Below are 24,348 nucleotides of genomic sequence, written 5' to 3'. Positions count from 1 at the left end.
TTACCAGGCAGCACACTGTGAAAACCTCTTAAGTTCACAACAGATTGTAAGAAAGAAAACTGCTTTATTAAAGATGTCTTCCTAGAGATTTGCAGTAAACACATCAGATGAAATAATCTTGCTTATCTGTACTCCCTTCATAGAACCCCACTAAAATAAGAGTAAAGGAATTGTTTTAAACCCACAAGGACAAAGAAAACCTAAGATGAGATGATAGCAGAGAAGAAAGGTCAAAAAATTTCTGGAAAGGAGTAAAGCAGACAGACAAGTGATAATTAAAGTTTTAATTTGTTCTAGGTGAGAGGATAAGAAGCAAACTAATTAAAGCTCAGAACCCCAAAGACTCAGAATCAGAGGGTGGCAGGGGGCTGGGTGAAGTATCTTCAAGGAGTCTTCAGAGCCCCCCTTCCTAATCCCCACCCCAGTCCTGTCAGAAGTCAAGAGGATTACCATCTGGAGGGGTTGGCAGTAGAGAGGAGTCACTGGAAGAGAGGATTAAATGGAAAACACCATACACACACGCATGCGCACACACACACACACACATTCAGCCTCCACATGCCTTGACTTCCTCTATGGATGAGTTACTGCAGGGAGGGGTGAACACAGATGACAACATCTGAGGGGATGATCCCCTCCCCATCTACAAAGCCCTGCAGTGGACAAGCCTGTGTGAGCGCACAGAGCTTTCCATCAGTTCTCAGTTTTCTGTCCATGGCACCAAACTGTTAACAACAGATGACTCAAGAAAACCTCCAACGGGCAAGACAGGAAAGTGTAAGGACAATAAGGACTCAAAGAAACAGACAAAGAACACTAGGAGCAAATCTTCAGAAACAAAGATCCTAAAACGATTTCCACTGAGATAAACTACTGCATCCAGGAAAAACAGAATAAGACAGGATTTTTTAAAAAGCAGTTAAGACAAAAATAAGTTTGTGGAAAGTGAAACTATGAAAACAGAAATAAAAAAACACACACCAGAAGGGCTGGAAAACAAACAAAGACTATCTACCAGGAAATAGAACAACAACAACAACAAAAAATACAAAGAGATGAAAAAGGATAGAAGGGGAGGTTTAAAACATAAAGAATTAAATAATAAACAAACAAATCCAGGATTTCTAACATTCACTAAGAGTAGTTCCAGGACAGAGCAGAGAAAATCAAGATGAGGCAATTGTCAAAGAAATGGCAGCCCTCCCTCCCAAAACTCCCCAGAACTGAGTTTCACATTGGATTGGTTCAGCAAAATGAACAGAAAAATCTCAACTCCAGGGTTCATCAAGATTTTAGAATCAGAGACAGAAAAAGCTTTTAAAATCACCAGAGAGGAAAAAATAGGTGACATAAAAAGGATGAGGCACAGATTTCTCAACAGAAAATTAGAGATCAAACAATAATTTACAAAGAAAAATTATTTCCAACCTAGAGTTCTATTCTCAACCAAACAACCAGTCACGCATAGTGATAGAAAACATACCTTTCTGACATGCAGGGAAACCTTCCTCTCCTGCACCCTTCTTACAGAGCTACTGGAGAACGTGCTGAGCTTCGCACTTGGTTGCTTAGTTCTGTCCGACTCTTTGTGACCCCACAGACTGTAGCATGCCAAGCTCCTCTGAAGAGTCCATGGGGATTCTCCAGGCAAGAATATTGGAGCAGGCTGCCATGCCCTCCTCCAGGTACTGGAGAATATAAGTTGCTAAAATGGAGAAATACACGAAGACATGGATGCAGGCCAAAGTCATTCTAAGAATGATGGTTAAGGGAAATTTTACTACACATATGCAGCAAGATGTGAGAGTACTGGAGTTCAGAATGGAGAATGAGGCACACAGATTCCCATTCTGACGGGGGACACAACCAATGCTTCCCAAAGCCACAGAAATTTGGAAATATGCAACATGCTTTATTCCAGATCAAAATTTGCCATGGTCAGTCTAACTGAAAGACTTTAAGTCATGTGAATGCATCCTAGCTGCAAGGGAGGCTATGAATTTGAGTTCTGAAGTGCAGAAGCTGAGTTTTTCAATGTAAGGCATTTCTCCAAATATAAAACAGCTATTTAAGAGAGGGTGGGCATGTGAGAACATGAAAAACATTGAACAGAGTTGATTAATTCATGGGGTCCACCTTACTGAGAGGACCTGTTCAGTTCTATCAGAGGATGAAGATCATTTGGTGATATATATAAATATACTTTTCAAAAAAAAATACAGTGAGGCAATTATCAACTCCAGGATAATAAAATACTGTATATTAAGGAATTATATTCATGGTTCACGTCTCAACTAAAGACAGTCATTTTATAGAGTCTTACTAATGTAAACAATGAAAGCTGATTTAGCCTTAATGGTTATCAGAAATGGAATTTTAAGGCAAGACAGTGTAAAAGAGTTAACTTTTACATAGTAAAATTAATACATACAGTCCAAACCAACATAATCATGTCATTTAGAAATGGATTTAAGGACCAGAATAAATCATTACGAGTTAAAAATGGATGCCTCCAGGTCATGAAACTCATGGGCAAGGAGAGATTGGTATTTTTCTCAAGAAGCCTTATAATATTATTCTTTAAACTGTGTCCACATATTTAGGCAACTTTTCATTTAGATGTCTCCTCTACTAGACTGTGAGCCCCTGGATGGCAAGTCCTTTATATTGAGGGGGAAGCACACTGCAGACCCGCTTTAATACTCCTCATTTGTAGACAGATGTTCAACCAATGTTAAATATCTGTGAGACTAATTTTTAAACCACACTGCATTTTTTTAAGTACAAAGAAGAAAGATCCTTCAGAATGAATATGATAATCCATTAAGAAGAGATTGTTGGGGTCAGCTGCATTGTCCAGCCAATCAGACTGACCCCATGGTCCATGCACCAGACCAAACTAAAGTAAAACTGCAATGGGAACAGGGAAAATTTACAAAAACTGACACTGACACTGATTTCCTTCTTAATATAATCTTTATAAATAATTTGCCAGATATATCAAGCATATGTTATCTGTAGGAGCGTTTGAAGTGTGCATATCTGGCAAAGCAGCCAAAACCTAAGTTCACATTCAGGTTTCCAAATGGCAGATGAGCCACTAGGGTTCACTAGGATTTTCAACCTTCCATAATCATATTAGAATTATAAGGATAAGGTAATCATCTTAAAACAAGGTAAGTCATCCCTTTCATCTTTACCTTGAAAAGAAATCATCTGATTTAATTCATATGTTGCTCTGGATTTCCATGTAACTAATTTTTAATAATCATTTAAGGCCAATCTTATGTCTGGTCATTAATATAAAAACAATGCAATGAATACTAATAAAAACAATAAAAAGAAAAAAAAAACAAGAAAAGATATGCTATCTAATAATATGTTATAGGACAATGTGTTAGTCACTCAGTTGTGTCCAATAATAACAGATAAAATTGACAATAATCAGAAAAATTGATGAGAGATGCAGTTTTTTACACTCCTATTTAAACATGAAAGTCAATTAGTAAATTCATTTAAGGAGGAAAATGAACAATATTTAAGTTTTTATTCAAAACTTAGCTTCTCTATATATTTCCATATCATCATTTACCTAGTTAAACACACCAGAATTAAGGTTCAGAGTACTGATTATATTATCTGAATATTACTTGAGATTTTTGGCAGTTCCTATTCTAAAAGCAAAATTCATCAGCAGTGTAGACTGCACAGGTGAATATGCACTATTTGAGTATAAACTGCCACAGAGGCCTTTAACTGTATGATGCAGACGCAGTTTTGCATAATCTCTGAAGCATAAGAAAATAAGGTTAATAGAAATCATAGGCCGTTTTTAAAAGGTCTACTTATTAAAACAATTCTTTGTTTCTATCCCCTCTTGAGACATTTATTTTAATAATCTTCTCCATTTTAGAAGCCTAACCATGGAGAGATAGTTTCTCCCCTGGTTCAAACAAGAACCAGCCAGCCTGCATGCAGGAGCCCTGGTACTTTCTGAATTGATCCATCAAGGCACCAAGATGTACAAAGATGAAAGGAAAATTTGGGAGCACGCGAAGAAAAAATAAAAGTCAGAATCTATGCTTGTACTTAAACTTAAACTGTGGACAAATCTGTAGATTTCACTAAAAGATCGTTTAAAGCCTAACTGAACTGGGAAGCACCCCTGCTTTCCTCTCCCAGACCCAGCGAACTCCTACTCCAATGCCCAGGTCCAACGCCCCTACTCCAGGAAGCCACCTTCCCTCCCCCGTGCCGCTTTAGCGTTCCTGGAGCATGTTACCCAAATCTACTACACGGACTCAGCGCACGTTTGTCTAAGTACCTACACATGGCTTTCCTTGAGTGTCTTGTTTCCCTACAGATACCAATAAATGTCTGGTGACAATAAGTGAACAAACCATTAAGGAGTTTGATAATATTCTCTTAATTCAATAAATCAAAAAAAGAAAACAAAAGAAAACTAATGGGCATGTATATGAGATAATGATATTTATATGAATCCAAAAGACCAATTTTTAAAACCCAGTAGGGACCTCTTATGGGCTTCCCAGGTGGCACAGTGGTGAAGAATCCGCCTGCCAGTGTAGGAGACACAGGAGAGTAGGGTTCTATCCAGGAGTCGGGTCCCCTGGAGAAGGAAGTAGCAACACACTCTAGTATTCTCGCCTGGACAGTTCCATGGACAGAGGAGCCTGGTGGGCTGCAGTCCCTGGGGCTGCAAAGGGTCAGGCGTGACAGAGCACACATGCAGGGACCTGTCAGAATGAGTCTGTACTCACACCTGTAGTCTAACGGTATGCCCACTTCCCCATTCCTAGCCCCACCCAGTGAGACCCCAGTGTGCTCTACTTGTTGCCATAGTGCAGGGGCTAAACACCAGTACCTGCACTCACTACACATTGCTCAACTTAGCTCTCTGCAGAGCGTCTCGGGAACAAAGACCTGAATATGGTCCTCTATATATCCCTCAGTGCCTAGTGCAGCACAGAACACACGGTAGAAACTCAATGTGTGTATGCTGAGCTAAACTGCAAGTGTGTACACTCAACTTATAGCATGAGCTGAGTTTTTTCAGTCATCACTTTAATTCAAATTATTTTAAAAGAAAACTTTGTGTTTACTACCATAAATAGAAAACCAGTATTACTTTTCATAAACAGGAGATCACAAAACTAAGTATTATAAAGACAATATACTTTGATTACTTTCTTACTGGATGCTGATGCCTGCCCAAGGCTTTTAGACTGAGGCCTATTCTTTAGAAAATGAAGAAAGGGAAGGGGAGGGGTGGGCATGAAGTTTGGGAACAGTGTTCAACACATCTCAGTTCAAAAGAAAGACAAAATGGACAAGAGAATTCTTACTATACAATCCAGTGTTACTGAATGTTGTATACACATGCCACCCAAAATGAGCTTGCCTAATACTCGTGGAACACAGAGACACCCTGGACTAGGTGCTCTTTAAGGTCATCTATCTAAAGGGAAAGCAGAATTCTCAACTAATGCTTGTATGACCTCACGCAAGCTACCTAACCACTCCTGTCTCCCCACAGGCAAAGTAAGTAGTATTATATCCCTCATAGATTTGATGAGAACTGTGTGATATATGGAGGGGGTTTGGTAAGACGCTCTGGCCTCAGTAAATAGCAGATCAAGGCTAAAATCCTGCGATTCTAATGTAAAATGGTACAACTGCTGTGAAAACAGTCTGGCAGCTCCTTAAAAGAGTTTAACATATAATTACCATATGGCTTAGCAATTCTTCTCCTGGGTATATACCCAAAAGAATTGAAAAGAGGCATTCAAATAAATACTTGTATACAAATGTTGATAATAGCACTATACATAATAGCTAAAAAGTGGAAATGACCTAATGTCCATCAACAGATGAATGGATAAATAAAATGTGGTATTATCCACATAGTGGAGTAACATTCAGACAAAAAAAAAAAATGAAGCACCAATACATGTGACCACTGGGACAATCCCTGAAAGTACGCAGACACTAAAGGACCCATACTGTATGCTTCCATTTATATGAAATATTCAGAACAGGTAAATCCACAGAGACAGAAAGCAAGTTAGTGGTTGTCTCGGGGACGAGACCAAGGAAGAACTAGGAAGTGGCCCTTAAGTACAGGGGGTCTCAAAGGTGATGGTGGGAACGTGCTGTCGCTGAATGGTACACTTTAAAACTGTTAATTTTATGTTATATGAATTTGACCTCAATTAAAAAAAAAATTCTAAGTGTGACAGACACAGGAGGTAACATTCAGTTTCCAACCTGATAAAACTCACAAAGGACATTCCATGAAACTAATATGCAATGTCAAAATGAAGCTGCCTTAACTATAATGTCTTATTATTCAAGAACTCAAATGAACCCTAGTCTCAGTGAGGAGAACCATTCCAGTTTCACCAGTATCATAAAATGTAGCGCCAGCACGGACCCACAGTTCAAGAGCCAAGAATCTGAAATCTGTGCTGTGCCGCTCAATAGACACCTCAATTTGAACCTGATGAATGAATGAACTCTCTTACCTCTGTTTCCTCATCTATAAACTAAGGATCCTAACAGCTACCTTGCAAGGCCATCATAAGGACTGAGTTAATGCATGTGAAGCAAGAAAACTAGTGCCTGACAGAGAACCAGCCCTAACAAATGGTGCATGCTAAGTTGCTTCAGCCGTGTCCGACTCTTTGCGACCCTATGGACTGTGGCCCACCAGGCTCCTCTGTCCATGGGATTCTCCAGGCAAGAGTACTAGAGTAGGGTGCCATGCCCTCCTCCAGGCAATCTTCCCAACCCAGGAACCAAACCCACATCTCTTACCTCACCTGCGTTGGCAGGCAGGTTCTTTACCACTAGCACCACCTGAGAAACCCAAGCTATTGTTATTAATAGCAATTTTTAAATGGAGATAAATAGAAGCATGGCCGAGAATTAAGCCAAGTCAATGGACATGAGTTTGAGCAAGCTCCAGGAGACGGTGAAGGACAGAGAAGCCTGGCATGCTGCAGTCCATGGGGTCACAGAGAGTCAGACACGACTGAGCGAATGAACAACAATGCGAAGGTATTTAGTATAATAACTGCACCGCGATTGTTATTTGTCACCTCGTGACCATCTCCCATGATGATCTTAGCAAAATGGGCCCAGGAAGATGACGATGCTAACTGGGGGCAGGGGGAGACCAGTGACTCCTGACCTTCCTCTTTCTTAAAAGTGAAAATGTTCTTACCTAGTATGCATCCTCAACTAGAATAAACCGCATGGCAATGATTTTTTTTTAATTCCATCTAAATCACCTTTCTTTACTCCGAGTGTACTTGCATTCCATGCGCAGCCCCGGCCTTCTGCTTCTCGGAACAAGCCACAGCACAGGGTGGGTGTACAGGCTGCAGTTCCAAGTCTCTGTGGACAAGACAGCCTTTCTGAAAGCTAAGCTTCTGAGAAAACTGCTCTGGCCCTTTAAAGCACGTCTACTAAGAATAGTGAGTTCAACTTTTATCAATTCCACTTAGGGAGAACGAAAATGTCACAGTTAAGGCTTTTTTCCCATGAATAAACACTGACTTTTACACAAATCCCGTCTAAGCGAGGATGTAAAATGTTCCCCCCATCACTTCGCAACCCCCGTACTTCCACCACCCAGGGCAGAGTTCTGCCTCCACTGGGAAGGAATTCTCTTCCCTTCGGCGGTGCAGTAAATCCCTACCGGAAAACGTCTGTTTTCTATAAACGGCATCCTAACTATTTGAGGGGGGTGGGGAGGTATATCCTTCAATAAGCCCTGTCAGATGAGCAGGGTTGGGGGAAGAGCTGAGCTCGCATCACACCTGCACCAGTCTGGCTCTGAGCTACAATCACCGCTCGCCTGCCCCTGTTGGAGCAGCACACTCAGCACCCCGGAATCCAGAAGGGCGGCACCCCGCCTGCAGTTAGGGAGCAGCTGTCTACAACCCCAGTCCACGGGGTGCGCACCAGCCAGAGGAGGGCAGACCCCGCACTACCTACAGTGCAGTAAGCAACAGCAGGAAACCAGCCTCTGGAACCTCCTCTGAAGTCTAAAACCAGGGTTTAAAAGGACAGCTCCAAGGCTGGCAGCAGGCTTCCGACCCGGTCAGCAAAGGACCTGGGCCCAGAGCTCAGGCGGACACGAGGGAGGCGGCGCTGAGCGCGCGCCACCCCGCCCCCCAGCCCCCTCCGCCCCGGGCCGAGTTCAGGAGGCAGCTGCGCTGCTAACCTTGCTTGCACCTCTCGGCACTGGGGTCCCCGGTCTTCACTGGCCAGAGGCTACTACAATTCTGCAAATTCTTCCCTCCAGGGGTTTGAAAATGTTTGTGAAGTGCCATGAACTGCTCTAGACGATGGGCTGGCTGTTGTATAGTCGCTCAGTCGTGACTGGCTCTTTGTGACCCCGTGGACTGCAGTGCACCTCTGTCCGTGGGATTTCCCAGGCAAGAATACTGGAGTGGGTTGCCATTTCCTTCTCCAGGGGAATCGTCCTGACCCAGGATCGAACCCATGTCTCTTGCATTGGCAGGCGGGCCTTTTCTTATAACTAAGTCACTGGGGAAGACGACGGGCTACAGCCGGGCAAAAACCAGCCCCTGCGATCCGGAGATTCTGTCCTAACGAGAGCAGCCATGCTCGGGTGGTGAGCACCACGGAGGAGGAGGAGCAGCACGACGGAGGAGGAGCAGCGCGACAGAGGAGCACCGTAGTGTGGGAAGCTCCACGGAGGTGGAGGAGCACTGAGGGGGAGCAGCGCCCCGGTGCAGTGAGCACCACCAAGGGGGAGGAGCACCCTGGAGCAGTGAGCACCACCAAGGGCACGGTGTGCACCACAGAGGAAGAGGAGCAGCCCGATGGGAGGAGTGTGTGACTTCACTGGAATAAGTCGGAGAGGGCATCTCAAATTAACATGCCTTTGAACAGAAAGCTAGAAATAGCGTGTTTTACAAAAAGACCTGGCCAAAGGAACAACCAACACAAAGACACAGTGGAAGGACAGGGTTTGGAGTTTTGAGGGGTGGTAGATAGGAGTGCAGCCTCAGGCACCCTGAAGGAAGAGGGGAGTCACAAAGGCAAGGCCAAGTGCACCCTCTAAATGGACCATTCTAGAGTCCACTGTGATAACCCCAATGGGAGGTGGGGGCTTGGCCAGGATGGTAGCCCTCGAGGTTTTGACTGGGAGAAGTAGTCAGTTCCTGGATCTATTTTAAAAGAAGGGGCAATGGGATTATTTAACAGATTGAAAGGCTGAGGAAGAGAGGATGACTGTGAAGTTTTGGTCTGGGCAAGCAAAGCAGAAGCACGAAGCTGCCATTTATTGAGTCAGGAAGACTGTAGGAGGAGGGGGAGCGGATATTTTTTTACACAGGAGAACCTTTGGAACTGTCAAGTGTTCTCTACAAAGATTTCACCACCAAAAGCTCTGCCCTCAAGTTTTGAATTCAGAACTCAAACCCACAGCTTCCCTTGCAGCTAGGATGCCCCCAGAGGACTTAAACTCGTCTAGATGGACTGACCACAGCTGGTGTGACTTGGATGCTGCTGGCTGCCCCACTTCTGCAGCTCCAGGCGGCTGTGGTCAGAACTGAACGCCCCCCAGATCCCTCTACTTCATTGCTCATTCTGCACTTAATCACTCTGTGACCCGCTGCACGCATGAGTAAAACGTCCTCTACCTGCCATTCTCAGGCTTTTGCGCTGAGATGCACCTGATGTTGTGAAGACGGGGCCAGTTACCCCTCCTTCCTCCCTTTATTTCTGAAGCCAGCAAGGAAGAGGAATGGGAGAGAGCTCAGTCAGAGCCAACAGCGCTCAAGCAAGGGAGCTCTCTGGCAGCCCAGTGCATGTGGAAGGGAATTCTGTCTTTCCTCCCCTCCCCAACCACCAAAATCTGGCCACCTACCAGGAAATGAGATCTTCTCATCTCCGAGATGCTGACCAGTGGCAAGGGACATACAGGTGGGAAGCAGAGAAGGGAAGTCATGTTTCTTTATGAAGCCCAGAATGCTGGGAAGAACCCCCAAAGACGCAAATACCCAGGTTATTGGGATATCTCAAATCTTATTGAAAATTTCAAAGCAGCAGAGTAATGACAGGAAAGGGAAGTTCCCCTTCTGGCTGACTGTTTTATGAAAGTATTCCAAAGCCCACAGACCAACAGTTGTCTGACCCTTACCTCTCCTTCAGTTCTCTCTGGCAGAAATGATGGTGATGAAATATAGGAGAAAGGAATTTTTTGCTTTTAGTGCTGGGAACTCTCTCTGCTTGGCTGTCTCTTCTGTGGTACATCTCAAATTGATGTTCCCTTCCCAGCAGACATCTCCCCAGCCCTCCTTGGGACTAGCTCCTACAACCATCCAGGCAGAACTAGACTTTTTTTCAGTCTCAGGGCCATTAAGTAAACCTTAATTACCTCAGCAACGATAGATTTTTTGCATTTTAATTCCAATATTTTTTTTTTTGCTATTGCTACTCATCTTACTTTGAGCTTCTGAACATTTGATGTTTCTTAGAACAAAGGCAGTGCCTTTGACTAACAGTGAAGAGTCAATTCTACTGATGCGTTTGGTAGTTGTTTTTTTAAGTATTCTTTTAATGATTTAATACCAATAAAGGGAGACCAATTTGGCTAAATCTTTGGAGCAATCTGTTTTCTAGATTTTTTTTTTCCCTACAAAAAAAGTATCTGGGAAAGGGAAGCTGGGTAATGCCTGCTACTGTACACTGTTATGGAGTTTGAGTTTGGGGCTTTATTAGTAAGGCAAAGGATGTTCATGTTACATGTACACACTAACCACACTCAAATCCCAGCTCCAGAGTGTCCAGGAACTTTCTAACACCTGGCTCATGCAGAGAGTTCCTCTTGAGGTCAGAGAAACCCACGCTAGTGAGGTGTCCACCGCCTCACTGAGAGAAACAAGACTCCTGAAGCTTCCTGCTCTTTCTGAGTCCCCTCTTCCCTCCACGCCCCCACCAATCCTTCTTCTCTTCTCTCTTTCTACTAACGTCTTTTTCTAGTTCCATTCACAACTACAGTTTTAACTTTTACAGATGTTTCAAAACTCTAAGGGTAAAGGGCCTTAATAAATGTGCTGCATATAAAAATAATCACACTGCCATAAACAACTCTTTTACCAGGAAGAATTTCACTTTCTTCCTGGAGCATAAAAGACTTCTTTTACCCTTATGAAAAGAACCTGCTTTAAAAAAACCAAAGCCATCCAACTCTTCTTCATGGAGGTTAAAGAGGAGTTAAAGGAATGGCAGAGAACAAACCTTCTAACACTGATTATTTCTATTTAGAATTCACTGCTACTGCTTATCCCAATGTTGTACAGTATATACTGTTTTCAGAACTACTTAGAAAGTTATAATGTGTAAAATGTGTAAGTAATTACTGGCTCTCTTTGCTTCTTTTTGTGGTTCCAAGTAAAGCAAGTATCTCAATCTTAAGATTTTCTACTTATTAAAAAAAATTACATATTAACACACATCAGGTATTCAGAAGAAAGACATTCACTGAGAAAATCTTCATTTTAAAAAGTTAGAAAATAATTTATTGTACTGATTACAACAATTTGTTAATCTTTGAAGAAGATATAGCTTTCTTTAGAAAGAATTTTAAAGAATTTGCTTTAGTAGTTGTATTAATACAACCTGTCAAGCATCAACCCATAAATTTCAGAAGACTATCTGAAATGAAAAGACTCCAAAATCCAAAACTAAAACAAAAAGACATTAACTTATGATTATTTTAAAAGGAAAACCCAAGCTGGGAGATCTTATAGTCAGAACCACGTAGCGGATGAGCAGAGTGAGACACAGATTTTTCCAATACTGCACACAGATGGAGCATTTAATTGACAAGGACTCAACTGTCCAGCTCCTGGTTCTTTAACCCTTTCAGCAGTGGTGAGTCTCTTGACTCACTGGAAGAGGACTAGAGAAGGAGCGCCCATCGAATACAGCTGCACATCAGGAAGCTGCTTTGGGGTTTCTGTCTGATACCTGGCTGTTCATCTCAGCTGCACAGGGAAGTCACCTGTGGAGCTCAGAAAACCAGGAAAGCAGGAAGCGCTTACATTCAGATGCAATTGATATGGGCATACATCCTGAGAGGTTTTAAATTGGGGGTGGGCGGGTTGGGTGTGTGTGTGTATGTGCAAACGTGCACTCACTCAGTCGTGTATAATTCTTGCACTGTAGGACAATGGTTGAGAACCAATGGCCTAAGCTATGCCACATACTTTAACTTTCAATTTATCTTCTGGTGTTTCTGTTGCTGCTGTTTGCTTTTCAGGGAGCAGTGAAGGAATGTGGTTGGCTGATTTTACTGCTATCAACTGTTGGTGCTAACTGAACTAACAGTTTAAATTTTCACATAAATATCATACTTGTTTCTTTGATGAAAGCAAATAAACCAAATTTATATAGAATATATTCAAGTAATTATAATGCTACCGAAAACATATACTTGAGATTTACAACTAAAACTAGAAGTATAATAGAGAAGCTTAGCAGATATTTTAGGTTTAAAGTCTATATGTGTAAACAACAGATTCATATGTAAATGACAAAATGGTATAAGCTACCAGCAGAGAATAGGCACTATACACCTATAGAACCTTTAGCATCTCTGGAACAATGTAAACATCTGCTTAAAATACACACACACACATACACACACACATATATATCAGTATAAACTTCCTAATATAAATGTAGCTTTCCAAACTACAAGAGAAATCATTTCATATTTTCTCATTAAACTTTCAAGCATAAAACCGTGTCTTTCCTCATTTTTAAGGAAAAAAGCTAAAGATTTAAAACTTTATATTTAACCAAAGCATGCTGCAGTTCATGGGGGTGTGAAGTCAGACACAACTTAGAGAATAAACAACAAAATATGATCTCTTTTACACACCTCTGTTAAAAATGTCACACTGAATGCTTTAGAAGATGTTGAAATTTAAATACAATGTAAGAAGTAACTAAAACCATATAGTCCAGAAATTTGAATTTTAAAGCACAAATAAAAATTACCATACCTACAGATCTTCTCAAAAATATTTTCTTGGTACAAAACTCCATCTACAGGGAACTCTGGCATCAAAGACAGTAGCATCTGCTATCTCCTTGGAAGCAGAAATGTGAGGTGTAAATGTATTTGCTAGTAAACTTTAAATACCTTCATATTCACTGATGAAGAACAAGTGAGGAAATCAAGACAAAATGTGGCCAACAAAAGGCCATTATTTATATAAATCTGCAATCCACTGAAAGAGTTCCAAACATTTCAGGTGTACAAGCAAAACAGCTTGGCTCCAAGTCTCTTAGTACAAAACATGCATATATAAAAATGCTGTGGGTAAGAGCAAAAGAAATCTCAAAGCATCACTATTTCACTAGTTTCAAAGTTTACCTTCTCTTATTGATGTGTGTTTATATGTGTATATATTTACACATGTAAAATGCATGTTTAATATATGTAATTCTATCTTCTTTATACTTCCTAAAAGTGATTTAGCTTCCCATGTCCATTTTTCCTTTGGTTTTCTGTATAAATTTTATCATGTGCTTGTCTATATTTTAAAAACATCTTGGGGGATTTTTATAGAAATTACATTAATCTGTGGATCACTTGGGGATTCTCTGATGGCTCAGCAGTAAAGAATCCACCTGCCAATGCAGGAGACACAGGTTCTATCCCTGGGTAGAGAAGCTCCCCTGGAGAAGGAAATGGCAACACACTCCAGTATTCTTGCTTGGGAGATCTCATGGACAGAGGAGCCTGGCAGGCTACGGTCCATGGGGTCTCAAAGAGTCAGAAAGGACTCAGCAGCTAAACTACAGTATATCTTGTCCAGGTAGGTGTCTCTGAGTGAATATGAACTATCAAAAAAAATTAAGACTCTGAATGTAAAACATACACTAGGCACCCATTTCTCTCCATTATGCTAAGCCTTCATCTACTTCACTGTCAAGCCTTCCTTTCTCATCCTATCACACCCTATTATGCTCCTTATATAGGAGGTCTATGCTCTTTAGACGGAGAAGGCAATGGCACCCCACTCCAGCACTCCTGCCTGGAAAATCCCATGGACAGAGGAGCCTGGTGGGCTGTAGTCCATGGGGTCGCTAAGAGTTGGACAAGACTGAGCGACTTCACTTTCACTTTTCACTTTCATGCATTGGAGAAGGAAATGGCAACCCACTCCATTGTTCTTGCCTGGAGAATCCCAGGGACGGGGGGCGGGGGCTTCATGGGCTGCCGTCTATGGAGTCGCACAGAGTCGGACACCACTGAAGCGACTTAGCAGCAGCAGCAGCATGCTCTTTAGAGAGAAAAGCAAAATGAAGCCCTGACTAGAGTCCATAGGGTCGCAAACAGTCAGACATGACTGAAGTGAATGACCACACTGAATTCATGCTTAGGATTCAGAGACTAACTATAAATGAACATTTCACATCAAAAAACTGGAATTTTTAAGAATTTTACCAGTCTTCATCACTCCATTCTTCCTAACTTTTCAGAAACATTGTTTAAACTATATCTAACTGTATTTTTTAAAAATACAGTTAAAAGTATGTTTTGATTTTAACCGTATTTTAAAAAGCAATTTTTTTCCCAGAATGGACTAACAATACAAAGTAACACAGGTGGGAATCCTAGAACTCACTTGGCTCCTTAATAACCCCAAAGAAAACATTTATTTTAGCCAAACAATTGTAATGTTTGTCTCCTTTTAGAAACATCTGCTGCCAAAATAAACATTTGCACTGGAAGAAGTGTTTTGGCTGTTAGGATGGTACCAAATAAAATGCTTATGTTCTGAAACAAATACTTTACTCCAAAAACACATAGGAAAATACATATCCAGAGGGTGTAGAAGATAAAGACACAAAGTAAAACATCTATTCATTTTTAAAGTCTTTTTCCAAACAACCTCAGTTTTAAATTCAGTTGTTATTTAGATTGAAAGTGGTAAGTGCAAATGGGTCACCTTAACAAAAATAACAAATTCTATTTAATTTTGCCATGGTCCATATTCTTGCTGTTGTAAAGGTCTTTACAATATACACGTGTTTTTAAAAACTAAAAAGTCATGTTTTCCCATTACAAAACCACTCATGAACTTAAAATCCCCACTCTGCCCTCTTTCTTTCCCTGTTTTATAATTCCAGGGTTGGTTTTATAATTCCAACAGGTATCAGGTTATATAAACATCTGCGACCAGACAGAGAGTTAAAATATCAATTCAATTAACCCTTGATAACTTGGGAAAAATCTCAGAAATCATTGAAATCTGCTTGACACAAATAAATATAACTTTGCTTCTGTAACCTATTTCTTCTTGGTGCTATTTCTATGAAAAATCTTTTTTAGAGCAAGTCAGCATAGGCCTATGTATACATTTACAATCACAAAGGACAAGAAAAATGAAATAAAACATTTGCTTACCCACATCCCTGATCCCGCAAAGGACATATTGGTGTTTAAGTTTAAAAAAACAGAAGCAGATTCTAGCAGCCTTACACATTATACATCCTCTATGTGGCTCTGTATTAGATGAAATCAACCAGTGTACTTCTGTTAACCATCCCCAGGTTTGAATTCCAGGAGCCTAGAGGCAGAACATTCTTCACAGAGGCATAGAAAATTCATTTCCCCTCTCAGCTCAATAAAAACCCAAGTAGACTAGTTTCCAGGGCACGGTGCAAAACTAATCTGTTTAGCTATGTATTTGCCTGATGATGTGAGAGAATCAGCAAGTGAAAGACCACAAGTCTAGTTCCAGTTAATAAATACCAAAATGATGTACTATTATCACGTCATGCTTCAAAGACCCAGTCATGAGTATATTTCAAAAATAAAACTATCACCATACAAATCAAGAATCACCAGGTTACTAAAATCCAACAGTCAGTGGCCAGTTCCCCCTGACTCTCAGAGATAAAAAATAAGCAGTGATACTCAGTATGTTAAATTTCATATACGCACTGTGATTCTTTCGAACACATACTCATTTAAAATTCCTATCACAGGAAGAGAATGCCAGCCAGGAATCAAAACTGTGACCCCTGAGCCAAAGACAACTTACCACTCAGCTGGTAAGTGGGCAACTCAATTTACAAACTTGAATTCCTGCATTTTAATCCTTTGCAGAAATATATGAGCAATATTAAATGAACTGGATTCAGCTCATTAGAGGTTCACAAACCAAGCACAGAAAGCTTTGGAGGTCGTCCAAAGTAAAGCCATGCCTAGGTGGTGATGTCCACTCAATAAAAACTCAATGTCATCATTATCTTCCAACTTTTTCCCAGAAGAACACCAGCAGTCATGACCACAACAATCCTTGGCCAACTGCCTTAGCCTAAGAGAAGACGGATAGGACCAGCAGCCAATCACTGTGCCAGGACCTTGTTTGCAGACCAAATTTATAATTATCCAAAATTCGCAAATAAAGCAACTCACTGACTATTCCTCGCCAAACAGACTAAAGCTAACAAAATAAATGTGCTCTAATAACCTTCACCAAAACCTACACCATTTTTTTTTCCTTTCCAAAGCTATTAATTAGCCTACACCTGATCACATGAACTCAGTAGTATGCCCTATGAATCCCCTTTAAAATGTTACACACACTCAAAACTGCATTAGCAGTGTTTAGCCTTTTAGATTTCAAAAGAAGATATGTCATTTCAAGGCTATATTATAACTAAATGAAAAAGTAAAAGAGCAATACAGATTATTTAGAACTTTCAATTATGATTAAACTCCCAAATATGGAAGTTTGATAGCCAGGGCATTCAGTTTCTTACCAGATAACCTATTTTCCTTTTATTATCAGAAAGAGTTGTGCTTAAATAGAATTAGGCTTTTTTTTTTCGTTAGCAGTAAAATATCTAATCTAAAATCTTAATTAAAAATTTGCTAAAACATTGGTGAGTAATCTTCAGCAATTTGTCCCTTCACATAAATCCAAGAGTTACCGGATTTCAAAAGCATATAAGAACCATGGGGATTAAATAAAACAAAAAAGCAAACTGCGGTCATTCTATATGACTATGTATGTCCTCCACTTTTAGCCTTATGTATGTGGGAACAAAATAATGAAAAAAAATATTCCCAGGTAATCATTCTTCACAAGAATGTTAAGACTCCCACTCTGGGATTGCAAAATAAGCCAACGTCTTAAACTTCTAACCAGACTTTAACTCATTCAAGAAAGAGAAAGACAGATACCGTATATTAATACATATATACGGAATCTAGAAAGATGGTACCAACAAGCCTGCATGCAGGGCAGCAAAGGAGACACAGACAGCAAGAACAGACTTTTGGACTGAGTGGGAGAAGGAGAAGGTGGGATGATTGGAGAGCGTAGCACTGAGACATATCCATCACCATACGTAGAAGAACCAGTGCAAGTTTGACATATGACACAATGCACCCAAAGCTGGTGCTCTGTGACAACCTGGAGGGATGGGGGGGAGGGAGGGGGGTTCAGGATGGAGGGGACACATGTATACCTGTGGCAGATTCACGTTGATATACGGCAAAAAACCATTGTAATACTGTAATTATCCTCCAATTAAAATAAATTAATCTTAAAAAAAAAGACTTTAACTCATTCAGAGGAAAAGGTTCATCCGGTAGCTTGCCGTGAAGAGCTCCTTTTGAAATGTTTCTCCAAATTTCCCTTCAGGGAAACATGGCGGAAAGGAAGGTGCATGGAGAGGGAGCGGCGGCCTCCACTCCCCCGCTGCCCCACTGCCCCTGCTTGCTCCCTGTGCCCAGAGTCCCACACAGAACTGTCAGCCCCGAACCAGCTGGTGATAAGGACCTGAGCAGCTGCCTGCCTGGGCTTTCTTCTCCTCATCTATGGGGAAATTAGCTTTAAAACTTTAAAACTTAAAAAAGAAAAAAAGGAGAGAGGGGGAAAAATAATTACAGCTCTCACCTGACTTTTCAATCATTTACAAACTATCTCCTCATAATTAGCAGTCTCAACTAAAGACTTTTACTCTAGGTGGCAAAATATTACTAGAAGAAAGGAGTAATATTCAAAAAAAAATATTACAAGTACAATTAAGTATGCGACTGCTAGAATTCTGAGTGGCCAATCTCTGGTGGCTCAGATGGTAAAGAATCTGCCTGCAGTACAGGAGACCCGGGTTCAATTCCTGGTTCGGGAAGATCCCCTGGAGAAGGGAATGGCTACCCACTCCAATATTCTTGCCTGGAGAACTCCATGGACAGAGGAGCCTGGTGGGCTACAGTCCATGGGGTTGCAAAGAGTCGGACACGACTGAGTGACTCACACACCATATTTAATAAACAAGGGGTGAGAACTTCTAACAAGAACGAAGACCACTTAAAGAACCAACAGCTGGGATTCAAAGGCTGAACTGCTTCTACCTTCCCCTACAACCGCCTTAAAATAAAAGTGTCACCGAAGGACAAACTAAGATAAAGAGGAAAGACAACTTTCAGTCTCTGAAACTTCTTCGTGAACCTTTAGACACAGCTACGGAGCATATAAAGTAGGATACAGCATACATTCACTGTAGAGAAACCAAAGTTCTGTTTTTTCCACAGTGATTTTTGGTCAAACGTAGAGAAAAACTTCCTGAGAGAAAGCAACTGTGAGACTCTGGAGCAGGCTGCTGGTAGCCCTCTGGGATAACCTATCTGGGAATAGGAAAACACCAAGGTGGGCATCAGACTGGTATCCTATTGGATGAAAGGCCTGGTGTGGGAATTCACAAGTCAGCCTTTCTGGTGTTTCTAGGAACTAAACCTGCAACAAGTCTGCATCCCCTCAGGCCAACATCACAAGAATTCACTCTCCAGGGTGCAAGAGACTGAGGGCTTACTACTGCCAGAAGGCAGATGGTCATTTAAGGTAACTCCAACTATTTGATTCTAGAGAAAAAGGAGAATTTTTTTTTAGAGCAGAAAGCCTTTTTTGCTTGGTTTATGTAAAAACATAAAACTCATCAAACCTAGGAGAAGTGATACACATGAAATTCTCTTACAAGAAACACAGAAAGCTGTTTCAAAAGATACAGAAGAAATAAAAGCAAAATAACTTTTGGGCAGACTAAAGAAAACTTAAGCTGATGCCATCTTTATGAGAAAAACCTTTAAATAACTTAAAACTTCACCTTAAGAAGTTTATTCACAGCTCAAAATCTGACACTGTCTGCCATCAGAAATATTAGAAAGCCAAGTTCACTTCGGGGCTCCGATCTATATAATTTGCTGCACAATGGTGACACGGTCAATCTTTCAAATAGAACAGGAACTGTGTCCACTTTGTTCTAAGAAGCTCACTTTTCCTGCTTTTAAAAGAGATGGGAAACAGTTGTACCTGTGATCATTTCAAGAAACTATGAAAATTTTTAAAAAGCAGAAAATCCGTGAAATGCTTCCCAACTGTCTCAAAACTAACCTTCAGTAGACAGGAAAAGACAAAGACGACGCTAGGAGCAAACGTGGGAGGAAGTGGAGTGAAAACTAGCACAAACCTGCTGCTGGGGGTACTGCATGCCTCCCATGGCCCCCGGGGGCCGACCTTGAATGCCGATGGGATACCGCTGTGGGCCTGGGGGGCCGTAGGAACCTCCAGGGTAAGGGCTGCTCTGCTGTGGCTGAGAATGAGGGTTACTGCCCATGCCATACAGCTGGGGTCTCTTCATCACCATGGGATCCATTGGGCTGCCCTGTGAAGAAGTAAAAGAAGACGTAGGCTTATTACTTCATTATTGCAGAGACAGAAATGTCTATTGTGTTATCATACATATTAAAAATGCAACTCTCCTTACTTGTGAAATATGAACAACGACCTGACAAAACCCAGAAAACCACTTAAGAAAAAAAAAGTATGTGGATACAAAACATTTAATTTTTTAACTTTTATCAAGACTTTAGTAATTAAAAGGGATCTGGAACAAACAATATCTTGAAAGATTTTGCATTCATCTAAAATTCTACCATGCACACAGGAAACCGGCATGATAGTTAACGTCACCCAGCTCTTTCAGCTTCCCAGTAACAAAAGCAAAGTATAGTGAGTGGTTAGGAACCCTTCCTGACTTCAAAGTATTCTTAGAACAATTACCTTATTTTAGACCTGAGTCTGCAAGTCCTGATCAAACATTAATGTGTCTGAGTGCTCATTAGAAAGTGAAAGGATAGATTTCAGATAACACAGAATGTCTGGGGCAAAACTTTTCAAAGATCACTAGTGACATGAATAAGCACCCAGACTGTGAGTCACAAGCCACCTTCTCAATGCAAGTAAGGCTCTTACCAAACATAACCAGTTCAAAACTGGACTTTTGAGTTTTATTTTTGGCTTGGTGAGTCAGCTCATGGGCTTCAGAGCAAAGGCCATTCAGAAGGGCCAAACTGGAGCCTCAGCCCGGGCGGTGGTGGGGGAAGTCCCTCACCACGGTGCTACAAAGACCCACAGATATTTCCATCCTTCCAGAACCAATTGCTGATGCCAACTGTGAGCCAGACTCTGAGGCCCAACTGTGGGCCACACGGAGGACACGGGGCCTCTCAGGAAGGTTCAATGATTAGCAGGGTTGACGGAAGAAGCCACGTTCAAGGTGGGGAGGGCCAGGGCATGGAGTACCCCCAAGCAGGAGAAACACTGGGCATCGAGCACAGGCTCCATGAAATGATGAACTGCCTGGCACGTGCAACGAAACAGAAGCAGCTTAGACCCCAGCGAAGCAAAGCAGCAGCTGGAGCGGGCCGAAGCCAGTAGGTGGGTGAGCCTCACTCGACACTTGAAAGGCTTCCAATTGCATCTTGGGGGGAACCACTGGGTGCTTTTAACAGCGAGTTACAGTCACATCCGCCTTTCGGAAGGATGGCGCACCCAGCAGTGGCCTGGAGCTAGGCTGGACTGCCCCAGCAGGCCGCTGAGCCTAGGTCCTGGGCCATTAGCGGTGGTGGGAGAGAAAGCACGCTCAGATTCAAGTAACAGGATGGAATCGCAACTCGACCTGGGAGTGATAGAAGACAGGCGGCAAGGGTGGCTTAACAGGTAAGACACTGGCTGAGCCAGCAGCACGCCGGAGTAGAAGCAGATCCACCCTCCCTGGGGGGTGGGACCTTCACTCTTCCACATGTTAAAACTGCAGTTCCGATAGGAAGTCCAGGTGACAATATCAGAAGTGCCACGATGCATTCCAGCCTGGGGAGTCAGGTCTGCCCTCGAGTCATAAGTAGGGAAGTGGGAGACCGAGGACAGGCGCTCCTGGAGGGCAGCGATTTCCGTTCTGCTCACTCTCACTGCACCTGCAGGACACAAGTCACACCTGGCACACAGCACATCCTCAATAACCCTGGATATCTTCAGCAATACGAAGCAGAAAAACCCAAGGAGCTACCCCGAGAGAATATGTACAAAGAGCACAACAGGTAGAAGACAAAATTCAAGAGACTGACTCCCCTTAAGAAAGAAGGGAGAAGGAGGCCCCAGCAAGGCCAGAGGAATGGTCAGAAAATGGAGTTGGAGAGAGTGGTGCTTCAGAGAAGGGAGCAGGTGGAGATACACGCCGACTGCAGCCCAGGTGGCCAACAGGTGAGCGCTAACGCGTGGGCTGCACCTGATGCCCCACTGATGAGCGGCTCACTGCTGCCCTGGGCAAGGGCAGGCTCATGGCAGAGACGAGGGCAGTGCCAAAAGGCCAGGAGCTGAGCGCAAGCAGCAGGTGAGGGGGAGCCAGGAGTGCAGACCCTACACCCCAAGCATGCAAGGCTACACGAGCCACCAGGACTCCTTCCCTCCACGCTCCTGCCCATGATCTCTGCCAACCCGCCTTCTTAGCGGTAGGTGCTCTGGTACTCACTGCAATGCCGTGAGTAATCCACTCATTACACATTGACTAAGGGTCTATTGTGTGCATGGTGCAAGGCACTGGAGGCAGAGTGGACATGTGTTGGCAGCTGTCCGGGAGAGGTGACCAGGTCACTGAAGGAGGACACACTGGACAAAGATTACAGTGCAACCCAGCGGACATCCTAAAGGCATTGTGAGGGGGAGCATCCAGGTAGGTCTCAGTTTTAACAAAGCCTTCCTATAGAAACAGCTGACTCTGTCCTGAGGGCTTCATAGAAATTCGCCAGGAATTGATCTTACCAGAATGAAAATATGTGTAGGCCAAATGATTTTGCTCGAAACTCACAATTTCATGGAATTTTAACTGTTACTTTCACCAGTCAAGAAAAATGTTTACTTAGAATGACAGAAATTGCTCAAACAATATACTGATGTCACAAATGGTGCTGACTTCACAATTTCACACATATATACATATGATGACCTCGTGTAATGAAACTAAAATTGAAAAGTAAATTCAGAATGCTTCAAGTTAGAATTTACGCCTAAGAACAACAAAATGTAAAGATTTTCCACACTTACTTTCAAAAGGTAAAATAAAACTTTCTGTGGAAGTGTGAAAATCGAGGCTGAGCTGGGGATGCTAGAATCTGCAGAGTGAATGAACGGCCCACAGAGAGGCTGAGTAAATCAGATTTCAGGCTAAATTTCCAATATGGGGCCCAAGGCAGCCCTATCTTCACATTCAATCTGAATTAGACAGGGCATAGGAAAGGTCTGCTCACTTGACTTTAAACAGTGCACGACCCAAACAGGCTTAATTAAAGCAGAAATTTAAAATGGGAATATGATTGGAATGTCTATATTTTAATGCTATAGATAACAGTGCAGCAAATTCATCTTATCAGCAACTGAAATTGTTTTGTAATATCTTTCTCATCAGTGCCATAAACTCTCACAGCCCTACTTAAAATTCAGTTAATTTGCACCCATGTCAAAATGTTAGCTTAACCCTGAGATTTCTGAAAATCAAAAGCATGAAATACACAGATTATCTCTACCTCTCAAAATGCATCAGATGCCTTTCAGTGAGACTTCAGATATGAAAACAGATACTTACACAGTGCAAATTATTTAATTTTAACCTTCTCTCCTTATGGCCTATTATTAAATATTCATCCACAATTTAAATTCATCCTGCTGTGTACTTTCACTATTTTTAACACTAAATATGTACCACTGCAGGATCTTAACCTCTGCTTTGTACTACTTACTCTCTCCTTAAAGAAACCAAAACCCAAATCAAATCGAAGCCTTTTCCAAAAAAACAATTCACTGCTCGTAGTCACATCTAATGCAAAACCATTGTATTCTCACTATCTATCCTTCTATTGAAAGAAGTATTTCAAAGTATCACCATTTTCAATTCTCACATATAATTTATGTTATACTAGAGACACCCACTGGAGAAGGCAATAGCACCCCACTCCAGTGCTCTTGCCTGGAAAACCCTATGGACAGAGGAGCCTGGTAGGCTGCAGTCCATGGGGTTGCTAAGAGTCGAGCGACTTCACTTTCACACAACTGAAGTGACCTAGCAGCAGCAGCAGAGACACCCACATAAAGAACAGTCCTCAACTATTTCTCTAAATATGTTATTCCAAGCACATTTTTCTGTTCTAGGTACCATTCCACAACTGCTGCAGTGTGGACTTCAATTCTGTGAAATAAGTGCTTTCAAAGTCACAGTGTATACAGCCCATGTTCAAAGAGGTCTTAAAATAACTAGTTTAGTTACTCAGCTTCTGATGAATTTTATTACCTGACTCGACTTTCTTGTAAATTCTTCTTATTCAAATAAGTTTTCAGATATGTATGTATTTAGATATGTAGCTATGTATCTATGAGTTATACATCTCTCTCTCTCTCTCTCTCTCTCTCTCTCTCTCTCTCTCTCGCACGCACACACACACACACACACACACACACACACCCTTTCCTAGATCTTCTGGGAAGCTGCCACTGTTGCCTACATCCTCCAAAGCCTCAGAAAGTTCCCTATCCCCAGAAATACTAAATAAGGAGTACAATATATATCTTTTAAATATATATTTAAATATCAATTTTGGACATATTAGGTAGCATAGTTAGGTTGTACTATAGGTTAAATAGGTTTTCAGAGACTGGTCTGGAAATCCAACTATCCTTTAAAGATTATCCAAGAACAAGTCCCTATATATATTTTAGTATCCTTCAGAGAAGTTTGATGCTTTTTATACTTAGATACTCCCTCATTATCACTCTTTCAGAGTATGCCTACCCACCCAAGTATTTATAATAAAGATATCTATGTTAACAGTGAAAGTGAAGTCGCTCAGTCGTGTCTAACTCTTTGTGACCCCATGGACTGTAGCCTAACGGGCTCCTCCATCCATGGGATGTCGAAGCAAGAAGACTG

At 41.8% G+C, this 24,348-nt stretch overlaps 1 protein-coding gene across 1 annotated transcript in view; it reads right to left on the bottom strand.

The window, feature by feature from the left end:
- ARID1B (AT-rich interaction domain 1B) overlaps window positions 1–24,348 on the bottom strand; it is a 420,009-nt gene that overhangs the window by 352,057 nt on the left and 43,604 nt on the right. Inside the window, exon 2 of the mRNA XM_040238889.1 lies at window positions 19,561–19,755. Coding sequence (XP_040094823.1) covers window positions 19,561–19,755 — 195 coding nt within the window. The remainder of the gene's footprint in view (window positions 1–19,560; window positions 19,756–24,348) is intronic.

Source organism: Oryx dammah, unplaced genomic scaffold (genome assembly GCF_014754425.2).
Source record: "Oryx dammah isolate SB20612 unplaced genomic scaffold, SCBI_Odam_1.1 HiC_scaffold_4, whole genome shotgun sequence".
NCBI classification, from domain to species: domain Eukaryota; kingdom Metazoa; phylum Chordata; class Mammalia; order Artiodactyla; family Bovidae; genus Oryx; species Oryx dammah.
Note: the sequence above shows the minus strand (reverse complement) of the source record. Positions and strands in the feature narration are given on the sequence as shown.